This window comes from Etheostoma cragini, chromosome 22, assembly GCF_013103735.1.
Source record: "Etheostoma cragini isolate CJK2018 chromosome 22, CSU_Ecrag_1.0, whole genome shotgun sequence".
Classification (NCBI taxonomy): domain Eukaryota; kingdom Metazoa; phylum Chordata; class Actinopteri; order Perciformes; family Percidae; genus Etheostoma; species Etheostoma cragini.
This window is the reverse complement of record NC_048428.1, coordinates 9,098,941-9,126,813: the sequence shown is the minus strand read 5'-3', so window position 1 is coordinate 9,126,813 and position 27,873 is coordinate 9,098,941. Positions and strand designations below refer to the sequence as shown.

Sequence of the window (27,873 nt, the reverse complement as noted above, 5' to 3'; positions counted from 1 at the left end):
GAGAGAGAGAGAGAGAGAGAGAGAGAGAGAGAGAGAGAGAGAGAGAGAGAGTCTCTCACTATAGGAGATTTATGTTCTGCCACACAAGGCAAAAAGATATCAGGTCTCTTCAATACATACTCTGGCTCACACACAGACAGGGACGTCAGCGCACACAAACACACATACACACACATACATTCTCGCAGCCAGGTGAGGAGGTTGCTTGGGAAGTGAACCCGATCCGTAAGTGAAATAACGGATCAAAAGGTGTCCTGCACAACACTTCATCCATGCCGTTCCCTAAGCCGACCTGACGTTTGCGTCTCATTTGCATACAGATCTGTTCACTTTGCATTACCTCTGGAGCGAATTATGGCATTCAGATGCAGAGATTACGTCAAGGTTGAAGGTAGCGATCGGACGGACAACTTTAAAACAGCCAAAAAATGGAAATCCAATTCAGCGAGGAGAAGAAGAACAAATTATCCCCTTCCTCAGTCCTCTGTCGTCTGGGGGTTTTAGACATTTCCTTCCCATTTCATGCCTCTCTGTTTCTGATGTGTGCTTGTGGAGATCGCTTTCTCTGCGCCTGTGACGCCAGGATTTACCTCATTACCCATTTGTCTCAGAATCAGGACAAGTATGTGGAGACCTCTTGTCATTGCGATAATGTACACACAGCAGAGCTTGACAGTGAGACTGGAAGTTTGTATTCCTGGGGCCTTAAATTAATTAATCCCTGTAGAAAAAGCACAGTGTGCAGTGAGGTGTCTATTACAGAACGTAACCTGACATCCCAATCCAAGAAAATAACGCTGACAAATTTTGATCGATGCTACAGTATGTGCATTGATATATGTGTGTTTCAGATTAACTTGCCATTGGAAAATAATAATTCTGATTCACATCTCAGCTGACTCGTCCAAGCATAATGGAGTGTGCTTGGTGTTTTAACGTAGAGATTAGCTAGTGGCACACTGGGTTAAGTGACCTTTCACATTCACTGAATAATATAAATCATTGGGTTAGTTTGATTCCACATGACTAATTAGAATAGCCCTTTGTATCAAAATCGCCATTAGTGGATCACTGTAAGTGTGCCGATGATCCTGCCATAACTGTGTTGCGGCTTCATTTCTCTGCCTTTTTTGCAATATTTTTATTTAACATCCATCCCCTTGAGCACCAATGGTGATTTCGAGGATTCCTCATCTAATGTCTTGTTTGGAGCGCTGCCCTGCACTTTCAGGATGTGCTCCCCTCCAGGCCGGTCCCGGTCACCAGACTTTCAAACCACAGTGTTACATCACACAGTCTCAATCAGTCGCACTCTGCATCCCGCCAATTAATTCCACAATGTCCGGATACCAAATGGATGGATTCAACCTTTAAAGCCTGTTTGCAGATATACATGTGTAAACACTCACAGTGGGTGAGGTAAACAAGACTAAGGGAATGCATGTGTGTGGCGAATACACCCAAACCCTTGCCTTGCCACCAAAACCCATTGAAAACTCCCAGTTTTTGTGTGATAAGACAAAGACATCCCATCTGAACATGATAAAGACCAATTTGACTTTCAACAGCACCAGTGAGAGTGAAAAGGGCTTAAAACTACATATTTATACATATTAGTATGCGTGGAACATCTGTTATTGCCATTAAAATGCAATGGATTACGAGAAAATAAACTCCTGCATGAAGCGACACCAAATCCTCACCGTATCATAGCAACCTTAACACGAGATCCGGACATGGGCTCAAGGGTAATTCGTGAGTCACTGACCTTCGATCCCTCCGTAACTTTGGACCAGTCATCAGGCAATTAGGGGCCTAGGTGAGCAAGAGCAGCCATCCCAGCCTGCTTGCATCTCACCGGTAACACAGTGATGGGGTCTCGACAGTGTTACGGCCCTCAGGCTTTTCTTTTTCCTCAGCCTGTTTTTGTGTGCAAGCAAGAGAGAAAAGATTGTATTATGCAGTGGTGAGGTACACTCATTTGTATTTCGACCCTGGAAAATGTTTGTGCATGTAAGCAAGTGTCTACGTATCAACATCTTTGGTTGTGTGCCTTCCTGTGTGTGGGTGCATTAACACAGGATTGTATAGACTGGAAGAGTATGAGTGTGTGTGTGTGTGTGTGTGTGCGCTGGTCTTAATGCAGCTCAGAGCGCAGGGGGATAACAGGGAGTTTGTTGTTGGCCTTGAGTGCCCGGAGAGGCTGTAGTTGTGGCAGCACCAGTGCTCCGAGTTCACAGACGTAGCCTTTAGCTGTCGAAGCTGTCGATGCTGCCTTCGCGCTCGTTGTGGTTCCACAGCGTCTGTGCATTAGCAAGCAGGGCCTGTTTTAATGAGTGTGTGTGTGTGTGTGTGTGTGTGTGTGTGTGTGTGTGTGTGTGTGTGTGTGTGTGTGCGTGTGTGTGTGTGTGTGTGTGTGTGTGTGTGTGTTTGTGTGTGTTTGTGTGCGTGTGTGTGTGTGAGCAAAATCAGCCACATTGCGCCGTCTCATGCTGTTTACACAGCAACACATACTATGCTAAAATGTAATATTTGCTAAAGTGCACTTCTACTTTAAATATTAACAATAAAGTATTAAAACAATGCACTACAACTTGAATGAAAAATAGTTGATCGGGATGTTTAAAACTTAGGACTACTTTGCAATTTCTTGTATATTTTGACACAAAAGGGTCGAAGGCTTTGTGCCTCTTGATACAATCCACACTTTCAGAGTGTGAAAAAATATTTTTTATGCATTAAGAAATGTTTACAACGTGTAAAACACATATTTGAATTATCTGAGATGATTAGAATCTTGACACACAAGCGAGTTCACTGTTATGTAATGCCGTGAAAATGCAGAAATGTATTATTTCATCCCTAGAATAGAACAAAGCTAAAATTATAACGTTGTAACTGTAGGCACTCCACATGTTTACCAGCAAAGCGATGGTAATTAAAAACTACATCTGTGTTAGGATGAAATCTGATTTCAGACTTGCTTAAAAATAGGAAGACTCTTCCTGTCGTTTAAGTACATTTTAGCTGTCAGGATTTCTGACGTGTCGCCTATATTTAAGTTAATATCACTGATATATTTAATCCTGCAGCAAGAAAAGAATTATATCATCACAGAGGTTTCCATATGTATCATATGGATGTGACTGGTTCCACGAGGGGGAAAAAGTTTCACATAGTGAGATTTTTACATGTATCAAGCTAAGGTTTACTTAATTACAACCTCCAGGCAATGCAGGAACCCTTTTTTAAATTCTGTGAATGTTAATATGCTAAATAATGCAGATCTCCGACTCTTCAAGCATGAGACACACATCTGGCGGCTTACCATTTAAATTACAGGGAAAAAAAGAGTGAGACAGATAGAAAAAAAAGAGGGTTAGGATGAAAAAATACTTCAAAAGTAATTTTCCAAAGAAGAGAAGAATGGGAAAATGTATTACAACCAAACTTAATTTCTTTTTCGATTTTTCATCATTTCTAATTGCATACATTAGAGCGTTGACGCTGGGAAGGTTCAGCTCCGGGATTGTGGGAGACAGAGATGACTGTGCAATGGGAGCTCTATAAGTTATCACTTCTCTCTGTACAGAGTCAAATCAGCCTTTATAGCTTCAGCAAGTCTCCAACAACAAGACAAAAGCAACACTTGTGATGTGTGCAACGAAATGCAAAAAAAAATTTAATTTGATTTCTTGGTACACTAGAAACAACATATTTCACAACAACACTCATTCTTCCATTTTGTCATTACAAACCTGGAAAGTTTAAGTATTTTAACTCAATCATAAATTATTTTTTTATGACTAGATGTAAACATTTTAATTTATATTGTGCCGTGTTAAGTCATTCTCATAATTCAGATTTTTTTTGTTTATTTTTCTGTTTTAATTATTGCTACTTTCGGGCTATTTCATCAGTACTTCTAACAAGTGTATACCCGTAATCATTTGGATACTGTAATATAAATACCACTCAGCCACCCTTGATCCTGTCTATGATTGCCAGATGTGGTTTGCAAAAAGAAAACAAACATGAACTTTTCTTTCTTTTTCACACCCCTTTTCACTTTGCTTCTCTTTTTTTGGGGGGGGGGGGTGCAGGGAAGAATTCCTCCTCGGGAGCCATGTCTGGAAACACGGGAGAGAAGAGGGATGTATGCAGAGAGAAAGCAGAGGGTGGGATTCACTACAAGGTAACACTGTGCTTTAAAGGAAAGTGCTCCCACCCTTGAAGTGAGCACCCTCTCTCTGCTTTTTCTTTTCCCTTCCTTTCCCGCCCCATTCTGCACCCCTACACACACCTCCCCGGCTTATTATCTGAGATTTGTCAAAATACATTTCACACTAACAGGTATTTTTCAGCCTTCAAAGCCAGTTTTGATCTGCTTGACAAGCCAAAGCAGCTCAAATTCTGTGAAATCAGCAATGCCAGCCAGGCCTCCCTTTTTTTCCTCCAAGCCGCGCTAAACACGCCTCTTCCTGCGTTACAGAGGACTTAAGCTAAATTAATCAAAGCTTCCATGTTACCTGCCATACTTTGAAGTGGTAATTGCAAAATGACTCTGTGTGCTGATCTGGCATTGCTGCCTCCCGAACCGCCCCTGCCATTGTGCCTCCGCTGCGGCCTTTTGTTGTTGGGATGTTATTGTTGAGGTTGTGAGAAGCCTATGAACAACATCAAGCCTCCGTCTGTCACACACACATCCTCCTCTCATGCCTTTCTCCTCTCTCCCGCCAGGTCTTTATTCTTACTAACCTCCTCCTACTGATGTACAGGAGGCTCCTCAGACCGCCATTAATCAGTGATGACCTGTTAAATGAATGAGTTTGTTGATATGAGGTTTTTATTTCTATGCCGTCTCGGTAGACCATGTTTTTTTTCTTCTTTAAAACCTTGCTAACTCTGTCAAATGTCGTGGTGCGGAACCCAGTTGTCTAATGATTAAGTGGAGTGATCTCCAACCTGCCCCAGCCTGGGAACGCAAGGGATCAGATTTCAACCCTTCAACCTGCAGTGCAGGCCTAATTAAAATGAATTTTCTCCAGGCGACCACTTTGCCCACAGGGCAGGAATCCAGCTATATACGGAATCTGCTCTTAAGGTATTGCATTAAATTTATTGCGGGGAGACACCAGAGAACATTGTGGTTTATATATCTCCTGCATTTTTTCTCTCTGCTTTTTTCTCCCCGCTTCTTTCCACCTTTTTATTGTGATCATCACTCTGGAATCCAAGCTTGCTTTGGCAAAGATTGCCCTATGAAAACGAATGGAGCTTTTATGGGGCCCAGCTCATTTACTACTTCCTGGGCCCAGGTTTATCTCAGTGGGAAAGACAGAGAGAGCGAGAGAGAAGGGGAGAGATGGAGGGGAGAAAAAGAAGGGGGAAATGGAGAAGGAGAGGAATGGAGGGGATAAAAGAAGGGGGAAATGGAGAGAGGTAGAGTAAGACAGGGGAGGAAAGAGAGAGGTTGCTTATTCCAACAGTGGATCTCATTAACATACATCAGTGAGTATTTCACAACTTCAAGCAGAAAGGCACTAAGCCCACCCAAGGGCAACACAGGCAGGGCTGACAGGGCCAGGGAAAGCAAGCCGTTAACATGTTGGCGACTTAACAAATAATATCTGCTCCCAAGTACCTTGGTGAAATACTGTATCTAAAACCTCACTTTCTAACTCCATTTGACTGTGTTTATGACGATGACAGTAAACGACTTGTGCGGAAAGAAACAGTGCCAGCTGCTCAAATATCACATATTTAACACCACCCTCACTGTACCCACTTTTCCCAAATGAACTCAAGTTGAACGATGGCGTGCCGTATGCGATTTTGCCATCATTCTCGTTTCATGTCAATTGAGGCGCGGTTGAGATATAGGAGAGGCTCCAGAGTGCCATGCACACTGTCACTGTCTCTGTCACCGTGTGCATCCCCCAAGATAAATTCAGAGGCCTGTTTCCTGCTTTGATTACAAATGACATCCGCATGTGTTCTCCCCAATTTCTGCTTCTCACAGAAGAAGCCAATCAAGAAGACAAATAGCTGCGGCCCCAGCATGAGCAGCAGCGGCGCACCGCCTCGGCAGGCAGACAAACAGAAGATGCAGCCTTCAATGGAGAACTTCTCCACAGAGGAGATGGAAGAGTATACTTTCTCCCTACAGTAAGTCTCACCACTCATTATCCTGCCTCAGTCTAGCAAAATTCAAACGTGGAAAAAAACAAAGAAGAAGAAGAAGAAAAATGTGGGTGACAACTGGTTTCTGTGCCTAACAGACAAAAAAAACGTGCCTTTAACACCTCCTGTAAAGATATTAATACAGTAGTCACGTCTTGCAAGGGAAGTACTCACTAAATGGTCTCTCGGCTATAGCGGTAATCTTGTATATCTCAATTTTAATACAACGTAAATAAGTCCCAGGGAAGCCATTTTCAAAAGCCTCATGACCTAATCTGTCCAGAGTAAGAACTTTGTTGGAAAGTATGGACATTCCACCGTCAAAAAGAGCTTTATTTTAATAAAGTCCTAAATGTTCTGCATTAGAATTAATACTAACTCAAATGCTTTGAGTCTTTTTTATTCTCATTATAAGTGATGTGTGATTTACAGTTACGAGATAAACTAATCAGTCTTTAGTTTGTAACGATATTGTAGTTGCTCAGCTTACACCCATTATGTCACCATGTGGTGTATTTGTTTATGACTCCCCCAAACAACAAAATGCAACAGTGGAGGCTTGGAAAAATTAGTTTTCCTCTTTGCCGTAGCTTACAGCATTAGATTTTAATGAGAAAACAGGGATGTATGAAACACAAACAGAGCAGGAAGCATAACATTTCAAACACCTTGGCCAACAAGGTGTGCCCACAGAGCATCCGAATAGGCTGAAAGCAAAATTGCCTATTTCAACAAAAAAGTCACAGGTATTTATTTTTTTATTTTTTTCGGAACGTCAAATAAATGAAGGGGAGGGGATCACGACACACTGTGTTTCATGGGGGGGGGGGGTAGTCAGAAAGAAAGAGAGAGAGAGAAAGAGAGAGAGAGAGAGAGAGAGAGAGAGAGAGAGAGCTCTCCCTGGAGATTTAAAAGTACCCATGTTTCCTCATTTCTGGGAGTTGGTAATTTATAGCTGCTGGTCACATATTAAACAAGATCAGAGACTACTCCCTGACATCTTCTGAACATACTGGGGGAATTCAAATGATTACCAGCGTATCCTGCCAACAAATGACGACACAGGGACTATCTTGAGGGAGAGTGAATACAAAACGAACACAGAAACCCAGGCAGGCTGCACACAAAGGGACACAATTAAATGGTTTTCACGATTATTCATAGTGCTGCTTTTTACCTCTGAGCAGTCGCCGGGGTCCGTGAGATGAGACGTTTCTGTCAGTTATGGGTACGGATTGCATTGAGCTTGAGCCCTCGCGGTTCCCCGATGCCCTGTGAAGGTGCTGCTGCCATTGATTTTATCTTCACAAGCACACACATTACACTATCTCGGAGCTAAAGGCTGCTTTTTTTGCCCTCGCCTAATCACAACATTAGAAAGATACACTGGCTTTCACAATAAAGTTAAAGACATTCTCAAAGTCATACCCTTACCCGTCTCTCCTACTGCGCTGTTTGACGGATTGTCTACACATCAGCTGAGGACTGACAGAGACAAAAGGAATTATTTGCAGATTTGTGTTATTTCATTTTCTGTACTGATGTCATCTCCATTTCTTCTGGCATTTTGAGAGACGTGTTTGTATCTGTGTGTGTGCGTGTGTGTGTTTAAGTGTTTGTGTGTTTGTGTGTGTGTTTATATGCATTTGTGCATGTGTGTGGGAGCGTGTTTGGGCTTCTGTGTACATCATTCCCTTTCTGTGTATAGTACTGTACTGTACATGTACACACGAGTGTATGCAAGTGCATGTATTTCATGTGGGACAAGGATTCATGCTGCAGTGATTGAGGGATATTACTGCCATCTATTGAGCCACAAGAGATTAAGCTCATTGAGATTTTCATAGGGCATCCCAGCAAAAATGTGCAAATCAGATGCTCATGCATTATTAAGCTAGAAAGAGTAAGATTCAGTTCGGATGGTGTGTGAATCACACGATATATTTCACACACTGCATCCACAACGTTACAGTCAGGACAACTGCATTCCCAACTTGGAATTGATGTGAAGAAATGTATTGGCCGATGTTTTACAGAGCTTCACAGTATGACCAGGATCCATTTATAACAAGAGGAAAATGTATGTAAGTGCACTGTAAGCACTTATAAGTCTAAAAATAAGATTATATTTGCACAGGTACGGCAACTAACAGTTTATATAAAATCTTGTAATGGCGTTATGTTAGTGACTTTAATGTGGCACAAAGTACAATAATGTGTAACATTAACACTAACTTCAGACTAGCAGAACTACTTAAAAAATACACCCGGGTGGTTTAGGTTCCTCCATTATATATGATTTTACTCATATTTCATGTGACGTTTTTTGTTTCAGTGTCAGCTTGTCTCTCTCTCTTCTCCCCTATGAGATATTATTTCATGTTCTTCTTGAAATAGTTTTATGTAGTTCCTGGCTGATAACCTCAAAAGCACATCCACCCCTTAAAAAAAAACATGGCAAACCCAAAGCACCTCTTACAGCAAGTATTCACAATTGCCAGTCAACTCTGGGAAAATGACAGGGACTCTAAAAAAAAGCCAGGATTGATTCTTCTTCTTCTCTTCTTTTTTTTTTTTGGAGTTCCGATGCTGCGGCTATCGGTTTGAACATGCATCAACGACTCCTGCCAACCTTCCAGCTTATTTGATGTCTATACATGTGATCTTGACCACATTTTTTCTCACAGAATAACAATAGCAAAATCAAATTCTGAATTTAATACAGCTGTTGTAATGTAAAATGGTCAATTTATTGCTTTCGGATGGCGCAGTAACAACTTCTAGAAAAGGGAAAACTAATAATACCTTAGAGGGTACTTTAGCATTACTTTACACTAAGTGTACTCAGCGCAGTGATACACCCTTTGCATTTCAGCTTTACAATTTATCGCAATTTAAAAACAAAACACTTGCAGTTACGTAACAGTTGCTGCTCATACCTGTTGTCAGGCCATATATATTTGTAAGTCCATGCATCCATAATTATTGCCAATTAGCTTTAGCAACGTGTCTCACCAATGTCACCCAACTATTTCTTTTTTTCTACCCTGGTTTTGAGGAGAGAAACCTGTTTTAATCAAAGTCATTCTCACATAGCAATTAGATCTAATTAGTCCAATTATCAAGATTCTAATTACATTGAAATATACCCCCTAAATCTCATATCAATTATACTATGTGTGACTTGTCCTGATCAGGAGACATGAAGAATGAGTGAGACACACAGAGTAAAGACAAAGCCGAGTAGAAGGCAGAATAAAAGCATCCATATCCTCCGGAGGCCAAATGTCTGCAGTCCTGACTCCATCTGTCCCCAAAGCTTTTATACCAAAAGACTGTGTGGCCATGGGGATAAATGTCTTAACCTTTATTCGTTTTTTTTCATATTCAGAACTATTTTCTTCCTGGTAATGATGTTATGATTAGTTACATGCTAGTTTTCCGTTTCAATTAGATGAGTGATGAAACCAAATAAATACAGTTTTAACAATGAGGTTTGGAGCTAGTTAAAGAAACACTATTGTTACGTCTGGATTGAAGCTGTCCAAGCCAAAGGAGTGGAAATAATTATCACCTGGGTTAAAAATCCAGCTTGACCTTTGGTAGAACATTAACTCTTAGCCAGCGTGTGGCAGGCAGTGTACACAAACACACAAACGCACGCAGACCGGCACAGTATGTTACCATAGCGGCGCAGTATGGCACTGTAGGTGCACCGGCAAAACACACACGCACACAACCATTCACAGCCTGTTCTTGTTGTGGAGTCAGAGGGAACACACTGACCTAATTTCCCCCAGTTAGCACGCCTCGTTGGGGACCAACAATCCTCTCCGCCCGTTTCCCCCAACCAAGCCTATCAGAGCGCTCACTCACTCTGTGTCTCTGTCTCTATCTTTCTGTGCCCTCCATCTGTTTAAGTCTGCACACTAGTGGAAGGTTAGCAGTAAAGTGTGCAGTTATGTTGGTTACAGCTGCTCATCTACATAGGATCATGTGCAGAAAACATTGGTAACATGCAACCTGCAGTGTCAATCCTTTACTGAAGTAGTGCCATCAACTATCATGGATAGGAAGAGAGATTGGCCTGCAGTAACATACAGAGAAATAGAGAAAACCACCTAAAATAATAGCTAGTTTCAGGCTGTCAGTCCCTTGCATACTGCAGCTCCGAATCACAACTCAGTGCAAGGGTCAATCAATTCTGATGTAATGCTGGTAGGAGAGGTGGGTGGAGATGGCAGTGCTGTTCACCCCTGGGTCTCTAGTGCTTTCCTGTGCTGAGGAGACAGGCTTGCATCTGCATGTGTGCGTGCGTGTGTGCGTGCATGCACATGTGAAAGAGAGGCCCCTGGCTACCACAGCCCGAGTGCACATGTTAGGGCTTTCTGCAGCCAGACTTGCCCCTGGGTTCCTTTGGATCCCACAGACACACACATACACAATCAGTGTGTTGCTTCCTTTTTAGAAATCAGAGCTGTCAGCTCCTTGACAGGCTAATGTTGCAATATGATTGGTTAATCTGCAGTGATCTGGCTGTCAGTCAGAGCAGACTGCGGTCCCATTGGTGGTCCGGGTCAAATTAATGTGTTTCCCACAGACACATAATAGAGAGGGGGGGGGGGGGGGATTCAAATACGTATAAAACAACAGGAACTATTTGTGGGAGCATGTGTGTGTGTGCAAACGTGCATGCGTGTGTGTGGTGTGTGTGACAGAGAAACAGAGCTGGGCAAGAGGTGACACTTCACCCTCACGCTCTTCTTTTCTTCTTTTTTTTATCTCCACTCACTTGTTCCCCAAGTTTGACATAAACTATCTAAAAAGATTTCAAAAGTCAACAAATAACTCCCGGGGAATTTAAAAGTGGATTTGTACATGCAGATACATGTTAGCTAATGCACTGTAGCACAAACATGCACTAAGGCACTGTGCCCTGTGAAAATAAATATGAACTTTTAGGAAAACATCCTTGACTGGCAGCTCTAATAATAAAAATGACAAGTCGTAGATGTCGATGTAATCAGAAATTAATTCTAACATTTGTATAAATACATTATATATATATATATATATATATGATCATGATGTCATCAGCAACTAGCTTAGCCATTGCCAGTTCAAGAACCAGAGCATGCTTTATTGATAACTGCACTGACACCACTGTTAACAGTTTGCTTTTGTCTTAAATGGTTTGAAGGCACACATATATGAGATAAGAGTGACACTTATAAAAACACACAGCTCAACAAAAACCTGTAGCCCATTTATGGAGTTTTTCCCAGGCTCAGCAGAAGTCTGTTTTAATGGGCCTATTTCAATCTGCATTGACACAACTGATGGCATAGAAAGAGAGAGTGATTAAAGAGCTACTGATCTGCTATATGATGCTGAGTGGCATTTCAGGTCACAGCACAGAAAAAAAACTTTTCTTCTATGTCCATCTCACACTCAGTTGCCTTCTACAGACACACACACAACACATGGTTAGTCTCTCTGGCTGATAATTATCTCACTTTCTCTGCCTCTTATTTCCTCCATCTTTCCCTCACCATCCTCTCCTCTGTGGTGGCAATGTCCTGCAGTTATGAAGCAAGGTCATAAAAGTGAAATCCATTTAAATACTGATGCAACTCTCTTGAGGCCCATACTCTGCCTCTGCAGCACTCTTTCCTGTACGCCTCACCCAAATTGATGAATGGATAGATCCCCTTTGAACATTTATTATTTTCCTGGCATTGTTCATTCAACGGATTACACATCTACTGGCAACATGTTTTGAGTATTTGCTCACTACCCCCCCAAAAAAAGTTCATAGAGAGAAAAACAACCTGTTCTTCGTTGTTGAGGACTGTGGTGGTAGCTGTAGTAGCGGTGCCTGGGAAGTCCCTGTGTGTTTGTAGATCCCAGGTGCATCTGCATTTGAAATGTTTCCACCCTAGTTTATGGCACACCAAGGGACCTGCCCTTTCCATGTTTTAATCCCCTCTCGTGCTAAATCAAGCACTCCATAAAAAAAACACATGTTGCATGGCAATGAAATGGCTACCTCATGTATACATCTAAAGTATTCCAAGGTGTGTGAAGAGGCAAACACACTTGCAAAAACAAATTTTGAAAGAGGGATTTGGTTGGCCAAAGCAGGAATCACAAAACTGGATTATCACTTATCAAATATGTGTCCTTGACTGGTCTTTTGGTTAGCAGCAAAGGTTAGCCTACACTGTTATCCCAAATTAGTTGACTTTACTAGAAATTAGCGTGGGAACCCAATGCTTTAAACCATCTATTTTTGTTTGTTTGTTATTTTTTACATGTCAAGTTAAATCAAAGCAAACCTAAAGAACTTTATGTCTCATTACAACCACAGAGCTGCTACCCGATCTGGCAAACTTGCATGTTGTGGTTAAAGCTGACAGAGGGCCGTTCACCCTGTTACGAGTTGATGCACCACTGAAATGAAAACATTATTCCAAGGTACATTATTTTGGGGGCAAGTTTGCCAGATTGGGCAACAGATCTGCTAACGCCACACACAAATTCACTGTACTCTATAAAAGAACTTAGAATAGAAAGGTATTGAACATAGAATGTCCTAGACTGGGTAAACCCCGCCCACTTTGCAGGCGATTTGATTTTGTCCTGCAGCTCGGTCTGGAAATCTGCACGTTCAAATTCTCCTGCATTAGTTCGTTAGTTAGCGCTATCGGTGGGTTTAACACGATGATCGCTAGAGAACCAACCAAGCAGCTTCTTGTTTACATTCAACAAAGCGACCACCAAACGCCACCAAAGCGCAGCAACCTCTGGCCCTGTCGCTTCTACGTCCCCGGATCATTAGTCTGATTGGTTGAAGGACTATCCAATTGAGTACAGAGTCATTTGAACTATGCCCGTTGGTCACAACTCTTGTGTAGAGAAAATACAGAACAGACTCCTCAGACCAATGCTCAATCTCTTGGCTTGGCTTGGTCTGGTGATAGCCAGACTACACATATCCCTCATCTGCAGGTACTCAACGCAAAGTTGGAAGTGCGCCCTCGTTTAGGAGAAGTCTCTTGGGTAATCCTGCCTTGGAAAAACTGAAGTTGGAGAAAACAGCTAGCTGTTGTGGTATTAGCTAAAGTGGTTAGCACACGGCCTTGCCGAGTTTGAACAGTTTCCCCAGAAACTGAAGGTAGGATACATTCCGAAACCCGTATCTCACTCAAAACAGCATGGATGTATGTTTGTTTTTTCAAGTTAGTATGTGTGTTGAAGCACCATGTGAGCACTTAAACACAGTGGTAAAGTGATGAAGCTTTATCAAATGAAGTTTCGTGAACCAGTGTCTTTATTTTCTGAGCCCACTAGATGGTGGTCTCTGTTCAACTAAGGGTGGAGAATACATTGCAATGCCTTCCTCCCGTCAACCTGGAAACTTTCTGTTTTCTGGGTCAAATTTTTAAATACAAACTTTGTTGACACTTTTGTTGCTTTTATTAATGTTGCCACTATTTTAAAAGTTTTGGTTGATTTTTTTTTGCCCTTTTTGATTTATTAGTTGTTTTTTCCCCCAAAATTTTTGTCACTTTTATCAACGTTCTTTTGCTGTTTTTTAATATATTTTTTTAAAATGCTATACAATTTTTCAAATGACCCCACCCCTCCCATTCGTCCTTAGTTGTCCTAATAAATCTTCTTGGCCGGACGGTTCCCGTGCACGGGAAATAAACTCGGCGTTTTTCGGAAGTGCTGACTTCTTTCCTAAATTGTAAGCATTAAACCGTCATAAACACGCTCATGCGAAGCAATAAGGTGACTCACAACGGTGATAATCATGCTCTGAAGTAAAGAAACACAGAAAGATTTGAGTCTAATCGAGTGTGTGTTTCCTACCTGTCTCCTCGTGTCTTTAATCACAGCGGTGAAAGATCGCCCAAAACCTTAGTTTCCTACATCAAAAACACCCTAAGGTATTAGAATATCCAAGCCTTGTAATCCATAATTATCTGGTCCCCTCATAATCTTGTAGTTTCAGCCCAAGTTTTGACGCAGAGAAATCTAGATAGTGCATCATTTATTGGTTTCTATCGTTTGTATCTTTTTCCCTGGGCACGCTACAGCAAAACCAAAGACAGCGTTACATTCTCTGACTTGTGCAGTTTGCAATAAACGTTGTCCCCAGCCAATAGGATCAGTGTATCTCAAGATACCCCCAAGCTAAGCAAATGAAATCTCACACTCCCCATTGGGCCCACGTGGGAAAGATTGACAGTGGAGCCCACAAATTAGAAGATAAGGTCATAAAACTGGCATCCCTGTGTAGCCAATAAGAAGACGAGTTGATTGATATCAAACATGGCCAACAAAAACTATTCCTGTGGTCTCTTACAGCTGTCTGAAGGCAAAAATATGGACTTCTGATGGCATTTCACCATTTCATGAAATTATGATTACTAATTTCTATAAATCTATGTATATACTTCTTTCAGACATATCTGTGACTGATGTGGATGTGTTTTTGTATTTCAGAAGTTTTGTATTTAGCACTTTTTTGGCTTTTTTAGAAATAAGAAATAAGACAAACGCACAGACACATCTGTAGAAATACATTCACATAAAATCCATTTTATAAGTCATTTCTTTCTGGATTTTTTCTGTTCTAAGTTGAGACATGAGGCTAGGGTACTATTTTAGTATATAGCGCCTATAATATGCTTACAGTAGTGCTTTTTATTAATTTTTCAGATGATTTACTTGGACGGAAATAGAAATTCTGTGTTCTAACATCTGTAGCTCTGTGTCAGTAAGGCCTAGTGTCACTAGGTGACACTAGGCCTTACTAGGTGTCACTTCCACTAGAAACAACAAGTTGAGAGTGTTAACTCCCCAATGAACTCAGGGTCATCCCAGAGGGCCAAAGCATGTGGAAACAGCAGCACTTTTTTAAGGGTAAAAATGTTGGCGAAAAAAACATATATTTTCAAGTGTTACTGAACAGGATATATATATACATATCTTAATGCTTAATATAATCTGTGCACTGCATACTTAAGCTGATTATTGCAATTTGGAAATGAAAATGTTTTGTAACAAAACATGAAACAATAAGTAGTGACCACTTAAAAGTGTAATTAAAACTAAATCTGGGTGCATATTGTATTAGTTTTTTGAATTGGAGACAGCTAGTCTGACTTCTGAAGATAAGTTATCAACACAATAAATTGAATTAGTTTCAAAGCATAAAAAGATATATAGGTATACAATAATAATATTAATAAAGCATTAGCCATGCAAGATATGTTTATTGACTGTGCACAGTACTTCCTGTCCTATCTTTCCTGTCGTGAGGGTGCCAGGCAACAAGTGGAAATTACTTCTGAGCAAACAATCCCTTTAAAGCTGTTGAAACAATTAAATGCACAAATGTTGATCATAAGCAAAGAGTAGTAATTTGTATTTTCATCTCAATCGACTGTAAAAATGAGCAGTCAACTCTTAGTCAAACATGGATTCCTAATTAAGTGGATCATTTCTTTTTTTCACTGCTTCTGATTATGCGCTCCTCTGCTCTGTCAGCTGCAAATAATTCTGATAATTTGGTGGTGCATCGTTGTACTATTTAATAACATGATGTTGGACTCCAGTTCTGCAGCTGAGTCACTATTCCATAATTCACTTTTAACTAAACCACAAATACCTGCCACTGTGCTCCCATTTTGTCAATGAAACTCATTTATGTGTATTCTCGCTTTGCCAGGGTCTCTGTAAAAAAGCTGTGCTTATAAAGCCCCCAAATGGTAAGGTAATTGTTCTTGGAACAAATAAAATTAAAAGAGAGAGAAAGAAGGAGCACAAAGTAAATTTTTTCAGTATAAATAAAACTTCTCACAAGAAGATATAAAAATGACTCAATTATCTAAAAGCCTTGCGGGCATATGCTGCTGCTCAACTTGTTTTTATGCACACACGCATTCAAGGTGCTCTGGAAAATGATACCAGCTTAGTAACCAATGATTATCATTTAATACATCTCGTGGGAACAGGTTTCTATGTGATTTCCACTTTGTGAGGTTCATAGCTTCCTGTATTATATTTTCCCCACCCACGCAAAGCCCCGCTTATATGCCAATCATTACGTAAACATATGTGCTTCTTCGTGAATGCAGTAAATAGGCAGTTAAAGCTTCCACTGTGGGATGGACTGTGGCATCTGTACATGATGTAAACTTGGACTGGCATACATAGAGCATTTGGTCATGTTTACTAGCAGTGGATTACTCCCATTGGTTATTGATGCAAATATTATACCTGCAATATATGTTTCCTGGCTAACTGATATGCCATTTTAGCACTAACATGGCATGTTTCTTTCTTCTGTTCTTTTGTTCTTAACCTCCCATGACTAAATCAGCTGCAATTCATCTCAAACAGATAGATACATAACTACTTCATTATTTACATGAAGATTACTACAGTGGAATCCTCCAAAAGAGCAGAAAAGTAAGGTAGCCTTAGAAAGGCGCTAGCTGTGCAACCCACAGAGGACAGATGATTGTCACGATCCAAAACAAATGCATTATCAGCATTCTTCCAAAGTGAAATGTAAACAAAGATGTGTTGTCTTCAGTCCTATCACTTGACACCTAAGATAATCACACTTCCATAATTACCACAACGCTCCTGCATCAGGGCCACTAAGAAAACAATCACGTTATCCGTCAATCTTTTAAGTCTATTTTCACACTGTATCTGTTGCTTTCTCTATTTCCCCAACAGCAAACCATTCTTCGGCTATGTGGGTAAAGATGTGTCATTTTAGTGCATTTCTAAACAATGCCGGCGGTGGCCCAAATAAGAAAGTGACAGAAAAGAACTTAATCCTCAAAATAAAGGGATAAGTCCAATACTTTAAGTGGCCTTAGACTGGAGGGTTTAAGCCATTAGGGCAATGCAAAGGGATTCTACCTTCACTCTGCTCAGCCCTGGAGCCTTCTTACCATAAATCTGCTGTTTAAAATGTAACACCCCACTGTACTCCTTTCTTCCCCCCACCCCTCCATCTCTCATTACCCATCCCGTCTTTAGAGGTTTAATACTTGTCTCTACTTGCTATTCACTTTGTGCTATTTTTAAACGCACAGTTACTGTTTATTGTCGTGCCATACGACATTAAGGGACTCAGCGGAAAACCAGTTCAAGAGATGGTTCTTGCTCCACTGGTTGACAGATAGTCAACCAGTGCTAGTTACATCTAATTTACAGGCTTAAGCACTCTGTGGCAAGGTTTAAGAGGATGATGTGTCCTTTTGCAATGTGCTTTGATGACATGGAAATGAACAACTAATGTATCGAAACCGATATAATGAGGTAACAGCTCCTGGCATGTATTTCAAAGAATCATATACAAATTAAAATACAGTATCATGTGCCAATGCATGCCTGTTGAAATGGTTAGTTTCCTCTCTGGGCCGCTACGCCACATGCTATCAGTTGTTCAGGGGACAAGCTGTGAGACATCCTTCGTTCCTACGAGATAAAAAGCCCACACCTCCACCCCCTGCCTTTCCCTCTTTTTCTGTATTGTACTTTTGTAATTGGAGGTGCCATAATGAAATCAATTGAGTGGTGATAACAGATTTCACATCACGTTACCAGTTTCCTTTTGGAAAAGGCGGCCACAGGAAGACGGCTAAAAATATTCCTCTTTCATGCATCATCAATATCTTCATTATATGAAAGATGGGCGTCAGGTTGTGTTTGCTGTTTCCCTTTAATGTCACTTGACAGGGTAGCATCTTGCCTGTGTCTGTGACACGCTGCTTTTTCTACTCTGTAATCCCACATTTGCAGACATGCGGAAAGCAGTTTTAAACCACACAGTGAGGCAAGTCGTGATGAAGCTCGGAACAGAATGGTAGTGCCTTTGTCAAAATCATAATACGGAAGCAGAGACACGCATTTGCTCGTACATTATCATCTCTTGGTTTTCTTTACACATAAAAGTCTTGAAAAAACACACACGGGACATAATATACAGTCACGGCAAAAACATTTTTTTATTGCAGTGACCAAAACGCGGACATCTTCTGTAAATCTAAATCTAAGCATATGGCTAATTTGCTCTAAACAGTCCAGACAAGGTGACTTTAAAGTGATCTTAATTGTCAGTGTCATTCCTTAATATGGAGGCTGTGGTATCCCATTATAAAGAGCTGTCAGTTTGTACCTTTACTGCTGTTCTCATGTTATATTAAAAGGAGAGTTGAGCACCAACTGCAAACAATGCCTTCAGACGATTTAATTTACATAAAATGAAAAGCAATGGATCCAATGTAACGCTCTCGACTTCCCTATTGCATATATTATGTACTCATGTACAGCATCTCAGTGACCTCACACAGGAAAAATACAGTAGTTGTACACTTGGAATACATGTTGTACTTTAACGTCTCAATTGACCGGTAACTGACTGTTATGCCAGATGTTTATCCTATCCGTTCAAGTTCATTTCAGCCAAGCTATGAATATTTATCAGCCCAAACTGTTGACTGAGCGTTTTCTGAATGAATCTCGAGTTCTCCCACGTGTGCTGTACACAACACCACTGCTCTGGTGTGCATTCACTAAGGAACTTGAAACTTCAGATAATTTAACACTTCAGAGACTGTAGCCACCTCACAGGAACAGGAGAGATGATCTCTTTTGTTTTAAATGCAGCTGTGTGACGGTTCATATTTCAGCAACAATACAAGGGAGGAAAACACAATGCTGCATTTTAATGTAAGTCTAGCCTAATTATTTGGTAAAGAGAAGGGGGGGCAATAGAATTGATTCAGTTTTTTTTCTTGTTTTCTGTCTTTAGGCAGTGCACCATTTTCCCAAGATACACACTACAAAGTGAATTCCAACTGTGCTTTGGGACACAGTGGTGAGACACAGGGATGTCCACAGGCAAAGGCCTGAAGTCACACTCTGTGATGCTAACCATAGCACTACTGTACACGCCTACTTTGGCCTCCGGCTGATTACCGCCAGCCAGACGATTAGGGTCATCAGCGTCAGCTTGTGTTGACATGTGCAAACTATAATAAATGGGATTCTATGCGTTTTTGTAACTGTAATAACTGATTTACTATATTTATACAGAGACCAACCCAATACAGTGCTGTGTGTGCTATGTTTGAAGTTTTTATGCTAGGCTGTTGCGAGCCCACTGTAACATACTTTGAATTTTTAGAACTTTCCTCTCCTCTCCTCTCTCTCTCTCTCTCTCTCTCTCTCTCTCTCTTCCATCTGTGCCCTCTATATGAAAGGGAATAGTTTAGCAGGCCTGACAAAGGGCGGCACAGAAGAGGCAGAGGTGCTGAGGGAAGCTGAGGACTGCTGGAAGGGATTCCTATCTGTTTGTGTGTGAATGTGCGTCAATTTGAATACCGCATTTCCCTACATATCATTTTATTGCATGCATCTGGTGATAGTAAAAACAAATGCATTTGAATACTATATGTAATGAACGTAAAAGGAAGTGTTTGCACCGTGACTTCAAACGTACATTCATAAAAACAACATCTAGTGTTGTAACTCACCTTTATGTCTGTAACTGCCGAGATCTACAGGGTACGTGCTGCTTTGTTGACACTGTCACCTACTGTACGGGAACTGTATCAAGCCATGTGAGAGACATTTTGACAAATGTGACATTTTAAAGATAAAACTAATAGACTATTGTGTTTAAAAATCCATTTGAATAATACAGTGATTATTATAATTGGAAAAAGTGGAGGACACACTTTTCCATGTATGGTGTGATTCTTCTCTGTTTAAAAACAGATCAGCACTGACTAGATCTGCTTCCCGCTCCTCATGTCTGTCCGAGCGAGCCCGTCTGGCCATCAGCATGCTGCCGTCCGAGCTGGGCCTGCCGTTGCCGCGGCAACAACAGCCGCATAGTAGCTGGCGTGGCTCCGTTTGGCAGCTCGGCCTCATTATGCTGCTGCTGGCTTTGATGTGGTTTGTGAGGCTTTACCTGCATTACTGCAGCCAGTGGCTCTACCTCCAGGCCATAGCAGTTCCTGTCAACAAGTGAGTTTGCTTCCTTTGATATCACCCTACACACACGCACACGCACACACACACACACACACACTCACGCACAAAAAGCATAACTACCTAGACACACAACACATGCATGCGAGCTGAGAAGAACACACATGCAATGTACGGTTGTGAAATGGGATGTGGAGGGGTTAAGGAGCAGAAGAAAAAAACGAGGATGTGCAGTTTGTGTGTGTGTGTGTGTCTGTGTGTTGGCAAACATGCACGCACACACACACACACACGCACACAGACACACACACACACACACACAGGCACAGTCACAGACAAACACGCTCACACCGGATAGGCCCAAATCATCTGTTTGGAATCCCCCCATTAACATTTTAACAAGACTCTCTCAATATTAACAAACCATTGCTGGGGGAGTTTGTTGATTTCACCACACGGCTTTAAATCCCAAAAGGCTACATTATTTGGAAGGAATTTATTGTTATTCTTTTGGTACAAAGCATTGATAATAAACAGCAATAAGATACCACAGAACTGTTAAATTACATCTCAATGGCATATGGTGCTGATTTAATTCATCACAATAAAACAAGCTGGCTGCAAACACGGCATACAAGCATGTTTTCATTACAATAACATGGGGGTGCAAATATCACAAGTTAAATCATGGAAAGTGATAGAGGGAGGCTGTGGAAGGGGAAAAAAAGTGGTGGATTGAAAAAAAAAGGATGGACTGAGAGGGTGGGAAGGAGATGAAAAAACAAAAAAATGTGAAAACAGAGGGGGTCAACATTGGATGACAACTTCCACATGTCCAGATCTGCTGCTCTCCCTCCGAGCATTTCTCTCTCCATGTGATGTCCAGAGCTGGCGATGCCCAGCGAGAGAGAGAGAGAGAGAATGGCCAAGTGACAGTCAGAGTGGCTAGTGTGAGGACAGGCCTCACTTTCCTTTCCACTCTGTTTTTTTTCTTCCTATCTAACTCTGTCTCTCTTTGCTTCCTCCTTCCCCACAATTCACCCATGGACATCAGCGGACAGCAAAGTGTGCCCAGGAGCTACTGAGTCTCTGGACCCAATGTTGCTTCAGTAACCAATGAGCTTTCCTTTCTTCCTTTCTTTTTTTTTTTGTATTTTTGTATATACAAACATAGGTGAAAAAGAATTGCAGTACAAATTCTTATTATTACCAAACTAAAAGTAAATGCACTCATTATGCACAATTGCCCATGTCAAATATATGTCATCATATATAACATTATTGGATTGTCATTGCTTATGCATCAATGTGTAAGAAGCGGTTTTGTAGCTTTGTTCAAAAAAGGCCAATATTCATTATTATCCTGTTTGTTAGTTAAGAGTACTTTATTACAAAGTAAGATACACTGTGTTAAAGTTAGATAAAAGATATATAGACATAAAGTAAACATGTAAATCTGAAATGAATGAAGAAAAAGAAAATCTTTCATAAACAACAAGTTCCTTGTTGACCTTGAGTAAATGTACTTGTGTGATGTAAAGTATTTACTTTCCACCACTGATCCACAAAGCCTGGCAATGGCAATGTACCAAACCATTGCATAAGTACCAAATGCAATTTAGTAATTCACATTCGCAGAGACACCAAATTTGATTTGATATGTAATGACGACCGTCAGTGTTTGATATGGAATAATGGCGCCAATGTCAAATTGCTGTTGCAATTTATCGAACCGGAAAGTTTAATTGTGTTATATAAAGACTCACTATGAATGAAATATCTCCCTGTCAGTCTTGGAATGAGATTTAACAATGAATCTGAGAAAAACAGAAGCCTACAATGTTACAGTCAAGAAAAAAACACTTCTGTCTGTAATGGCCATTTGGAGGATTGAATCTGTGTTAGCAGATTTGCCACAGATAAAACACCAATGGACCTCCGCTGAAAGATTAATGGACAGAAACTGAGAGACGCTTGACTCTTGGAGCAAATCAGATGGAAATTAATGAGCAAAAACTGGACCTCTCCTCTCCCACCACTGGCTCTACCTCCTCCTGACTGATGGGAAGATTAAGAAACTCATGAGGCTTGCGGTAAATGGGGAGTCTAACTTACAAGAGGGGGCTAAGAAAAGCTCCCTCATGTTACAGCACAGGTGTTACATTTTTTGATGTATTTTACTCTTTATTTTTACTTTCATTTGATGTATACAGATTATCTTATCATACCTTTATATATGTTTTTTATGTGACCACTAAGGCAGTGCATACTTGTAAAAGAGACAATTACAATGTTAATTGTCATCAAACTAATGAAACATGATTGAGTCAACCACAAACATTACAACATAGTGCGTGAATTGCTGGAGCCATTTCCCCTTAAGATGAAAAGCATCACAAACACAAATATACTACATATTGACACATGCACACACTTCACACTCTACCCACATCACAGCACATCACCCGCCTCCGTTTCCTCTCCCGCCAGATTCCAGTTCCACGCACACACCGTGGACCTGGTATACCAGAGTTCTCTGCTCCACACCCGGGAGGAGCTGGCGATGGTGGTGGTGGGTCCCCTGACCTTGAACACAGTAACGTTCCTGCTGGTTCTGATCAGATGGGGCTGTCAACAGATATTTGGCTCAGTCCCTTCATTCACGTCAAAGTTTATCATGGCTCAGGGAGTGTGGACAGTCCTCGACCCCCTGGCAGTCTTTGCAGTGGACGCCGTCCTCGGGGTAAGTCACTTAAAAATAACTTGGACACTTGTGCACTTTAAATAGGAGTTCACTTTATCTTGGCAAAGTGACTTTAGATCACAAAAAAGGGAGGGAGGGTGAGAAAAAAATGTGCAAGGTTAGATGGCTTTTTTTTTTTTTTGGCAGTGGCTTGGATTTTGTCAGTGAGGAAGACTGAAATGATTTGGACTGTGCAGTTGACAAGACATGATGTCTAAAATCTCAGTTAAATGTAATTGTTACATTGAAACTTTCATTTTTGTACTTATTAACAAGACATGAATCCAAACCCTTGTTATATTTTTGTATGATTTTTGAAATAAATCAGCAATGTAAGATATAGCGTGAGAGGAACACAGCTGACTATGTGAAACTCAGTCCTTGAGCCATCATGTGAGCCATCGTTTGAGCTTCCCCATATTGCAAATGTCTAGTCTTATACCAGTTAGAGATTAGTCTTGTCTTCTTGTTTTCTTTCAATCTCTGTCTCCTCAGCGTCTCGCCTACAGCCCAGACACACCGGTGGGAGATGCAGCCAAGCTTTACTGGCACTTCTATCGAGTTGACCTATCAGGTGCAGTGGGAGTGACCATCACTCTCTTCCTCTATGCGGTCCTCTTCCTGCTCTCCTTCACCATCCTCTTCATTTACATGCTAAGGTGAGACAATGACCCGACCTCCTATTACATAGTTGATGTATGTTTCTCTTGCATCAGTCAGGTGCAACCTGAAAACTTAAGAAACATTACGAATGGCAGAAAGTTTCACCAAATCAAGAATACAATAACAATATGTTGATGTGTATCGCCAACTATTTTGATAATCGATTAGTCAGTTTGAGTGAATCTTTAAGACAAAAGTAAAAGATTCTTTTCTTCCAGTTTCTTAAACGTTAATATATTCTAGTTTCTTATCTCCTCCGTGACAGTAAACAGAATATCTTTGAGTTGTGGAGAAAACAAGACATTTGAGGACGTGATCTTGGGCGTTTTGGAAACACCAATTTACATTTTTCACCATTTGCTGGCATGACTTCAATGTGACAGTTGACATGAAAATAAACACAGGTAACTCTGATTTAATCTGGGCAGAAGTTTTGGAAGTTGAATACATTTTTGGAAAATGTTACACATTTCTAAGTAGGCTGCTAGAAGGGTGTACTGTTCAAAATAGTTTGACATACTGTATATTTTTTTATACCTTGCTAATATCCTCAAATATAAAAGAGCACTATTTTCAGGCCCAAAATGAGTTGTCCTGGTCTTGGTGTCACCGTATGTAAAAAGAAAAGTACGATCTATGAGCCAATCTTAAACATTAAATACACCCAATGCTTAAACCGCAGCATCCACAACAATGTTGCTAGACACACTCCAGACATTACTTCACAGCACAGCGGAGTAGCTAACGTTAGATGCAGGCTGTGTTGTCATTAAAGCTCGTGCTCACACGGAGCTCTGTACCCAACTGACTTGTTTGGCTTAGAATTACAGTAGAAAACACTAAAACCCAAACAACATCGCTGTCCTCTCCACCCAACGGAGAGACACACTTCCTCAGCTTGGAATTACGGAAGGAACCGCTAAAAATAACAATATCCTCCGTCCTCTTTACCAGACAGAAGGCTTAGAATTAAGGATACATTGGCTAAACACACTGCAAATTTCCTCTCTTCCTGATTTACAGCCCCCCTCTCTTGGCTTAAAATAACTCACCGTTGCCGGCTACGGCCGCTGAACAGGCTACACGTTGTAAATAGCAGTGTTCCGCTTGCCTGGTCCTCCGGTAACGTTAGCAATTAGCACAAACACAAACAGAAATTATTTCACGGAACAGAAATTTCAAAAGGAGATGACGCGTCAGGTCAGTTTTGGATTTGTTACAGTAAATATTGGACCTTTAAGCTCTGTGTCTGACCTTCCTGGTGTCTGAAAAAGCATCACACACACAGCTCTAGCTGGGAATTATCATTTGGGTATTTTCGAATTGACGGAGCCTTAAGGGGCAGTCTGCCAATGAAGAGGAAGACCCGTGAAACACTCTGGCCCACACCAGTCTACTTTTCTCAAGCACCCGTTCAGAAATAACTCTAAACCCTCCACCCCCACAGCTTTGTGCCATGTTCCACCCCATCCACAATTTCTTTCTCTCCTCTGTCCACAGAAAAGCACAACAAAATAGGAAATATAAAACAAATGTTGATCTAATCCATTTTGATTTTATAGTCGCATGGAATTACTTATGCTGTTATGCATCAACGTCACACATCCTCACACACACACACACATTGAGTTACCAGACACAAAAGCAGAAATACACACACGCACCACACAGTTGCCTTTTTTTGAACACACCATACTCGGCAATTGGTTGGAAAATTGAAAGCGTTTCTAATGCAAAAGTTTGATGTGTTTTGATTCAGCGTGATCATATAGCCCCCTTACATTATCCAATTAGGCTGAATGTTTTGCATGGTTAGTATCACTGCAGGTTTCATACATATTGAAAGGGACTGCATATACATCATTCTTGCTGCACTATGTGTTCCACTCATGTCTTGCAGATTGAGGTCACTCATGCTGAAGCATTTCTTTGCTAGGTTTGTAACATGTTTTAGCACCTCAGACTGGTTTACCAATTTTGTATACCAAGTCTTCATGTCCTCCACAGAGGAGAACAACTGTTGAGTCAAACATTGCCTTTTTTCATCGTTTTAGAAAATTACAGGAGGCTGGCACTGCATTGCAATGGGAAGACAGTATTAAAGACGCACCGCCGAACCACATATTTTTAAATACCCAGCCTCAAAGATGACTATTGCACTTTTTAAATAAAAGAAGACTATCGTTTTTTGCAGCACGGAAGTAAAAAAAGTAAAAGGGCGGGTGATAAATTACTGAATAATGTAACTCAGCATTCATCAAAGGTGTGTTCTCCCACCCTCATATAATACCAAATTCCATTAACAGCTCAAAATGTAAGAAGTCCTTATTGAATTAATCAGTTTGAGATTGGCGGCTGAGGAGAGGGTGCCATCTAATTTCGGTAAGCGGGACGCTTATCGGGCTCCAGCTAAATGGACAATATTAAAACAGCAGCCCGGAATAATGACTTCTGCCAATCAACCGCCAAACGGGTTTGTATTGAATGTAGGCCACGAGGCTGAAGCAAGGCTGATAATTTTATGGGTTACAGATTCCTATTGGCTGCAAGGAAGGGGCTCTGACACAGAGCGTGACCTATTTCTAAAAAAATGCTTGGGGCTATATGTATAGATAGAATGGACTGTTATCCTTTTTTAATTACATTTTAGGCAGCCTTTATTCACTGGCTGCAAATATACACATCAGTAATGTGTTTTACATCTCTGTCCTTTTTTAATTCTCCACTAAAGAAAGTGATGTTACATTGATAGTGCTGCAGTGATATTTACATGAGTACAACGTAAAAAAAACAAAAAACGTAATTTGCATTCCCTTAAACCGTCGCTGTGTTTCTCAAGTTTGCATGTGTACATATGGACGTACAGCCCATCATTTAAACAGGGCAAGGGGGCATTAAGACTCCATAACCATAGACAAATCATTCATTGACCACCTCGTCTTAAAGGAAACATGTGCTGATAAAATGAATGTGTAATGGAACTGGGCGGAAGTACACTCTTCTATTGTTTTGCCCTAATAGAGTAATACACCATATCAACACATTCTTAATCCCAGAATGTCAAAAACCAACTTGTTCAGCTGCTTTTGGCATTAGTTACTGTAGCAAAAGGTCTCCTTTAGGGCAGCGTCTCATTCAGACGCAGCCATTTGGAGTCATTTTCCAACAGGTATGGTTGGGACTCTACAATCAATTCCTTTTCAATTTATTTATTTATAGTATCAATTCATAACACGAGTTATCTCGAGACACTTTACAGATAGAGTAGGATTAGACCAAACTCTATAATTTACAAGGACCCAACAGTTCTAGTAGATTCCTCCAGGGCAAGCAACAGTGTGACACTGGCTAGGAAAAACTCCTTTTAGGAAGAAACCTCAGACGGACCCAGGCTCTTTGTAGGCGATGTCTGACGACCAGTTGGGGTTGAGATGAATAGTGGCAATAACAGTCACAGTAAAAGATAATGTAATAGTGACTAAAAAATAGGATTTGTTGTAGTCCGTGGCAATGCAGGGCACAGCATGGCACTACAAAGAACACTGTTGGCATCACTCTGTCTGGGTCAGGACTGATTCTGCATCATTTTTCAATGTGCAGGTTAAAGCTTTAGCACATAACTTTTGGATTTTAACAAACGTCCGTTACATTCAAGCCATTGCCAAATGAGTTGCTACAAAGCTAATTAAGAATAACTAGAACTGGACACCAACACCGCTCTCTTGTGTGGTTCTGATCCACCACTCAAACCTTCCTCCTTTTGCGGATTATAGGTCTTTCATGCTGCTCGCTACCGGTGTTGCTCTTAAGACTACGTCATTTTACACCGCCGCGGTCAAGCTGCTGTTATGCCCAGTGCATCTCATACAGACGCTGAATGGGGAATTTAGCATGTGTATCTGATGCCGAGAGACACTGACCAAGCACCAGTATTTGACGAGTTGGGAATGAGAAAAATATATGGCAAAGTCAAAGAATAGAAATCAGTGCATTCAGATTGAATGCAGTTGATGAACATAGGCTTCATCTTGGACATGTCATCATAAATATTCCGTTAAAATGTATTGTACAAGTTAGCCCTCATCCTTAAGGTGATTCATACACTAATGAAGAGCAGATGAAGCCTTATATTCCAGGTCAAACTCCAGATATAAGTAACACATACTTATATTCAGGGCACTTCCAACACTGTGAAATGTCTTGAAGCATACAGATGCAAAGATGGTGAATTTCTCCAAGAAAGACAGACCGCA

The 27,873-nt window shown here is 40.9% G+C and overlaps 1 protein-coding gene across 1 annotated transcript in view; it reads left to right on the top strand.

Moving 5' to 3' along the window:
* The window catches only part of ofcc1 (orofacial cleft 1 candidate 1), a 75,764-nt gene that overhangs the window by 23,783 nt on the left and 24,108 nt on the right, over positions 1 to 27,873 (top strand). Inside the window, exons 15-19 of the mRNA XM_034862786.1 lie at positions 4,104 to 4,195; positions 6,023 to 6,168; positions 19,999 to 20,250; positions 22,705 to 22,957; positions 23,453 to 23,616. Of these exons, the coding sequence (XP_034718677.1) occupies positions 4,104 to 4,195; positions 6,023 to 6,168; positions 19,999 to 20,250; positions 22,705 to 22,957; positions 23,453 to 23,616 (907 nt within the window). The remainder of the gene's footprint in view (positions 1 to 4,103; positions 4,196 to 6,022; positions 6,169 to 19,998; positions 20,251 to 22,704; positions 22,958 to 23,452; positions 23,617 to 27,873) is intronic.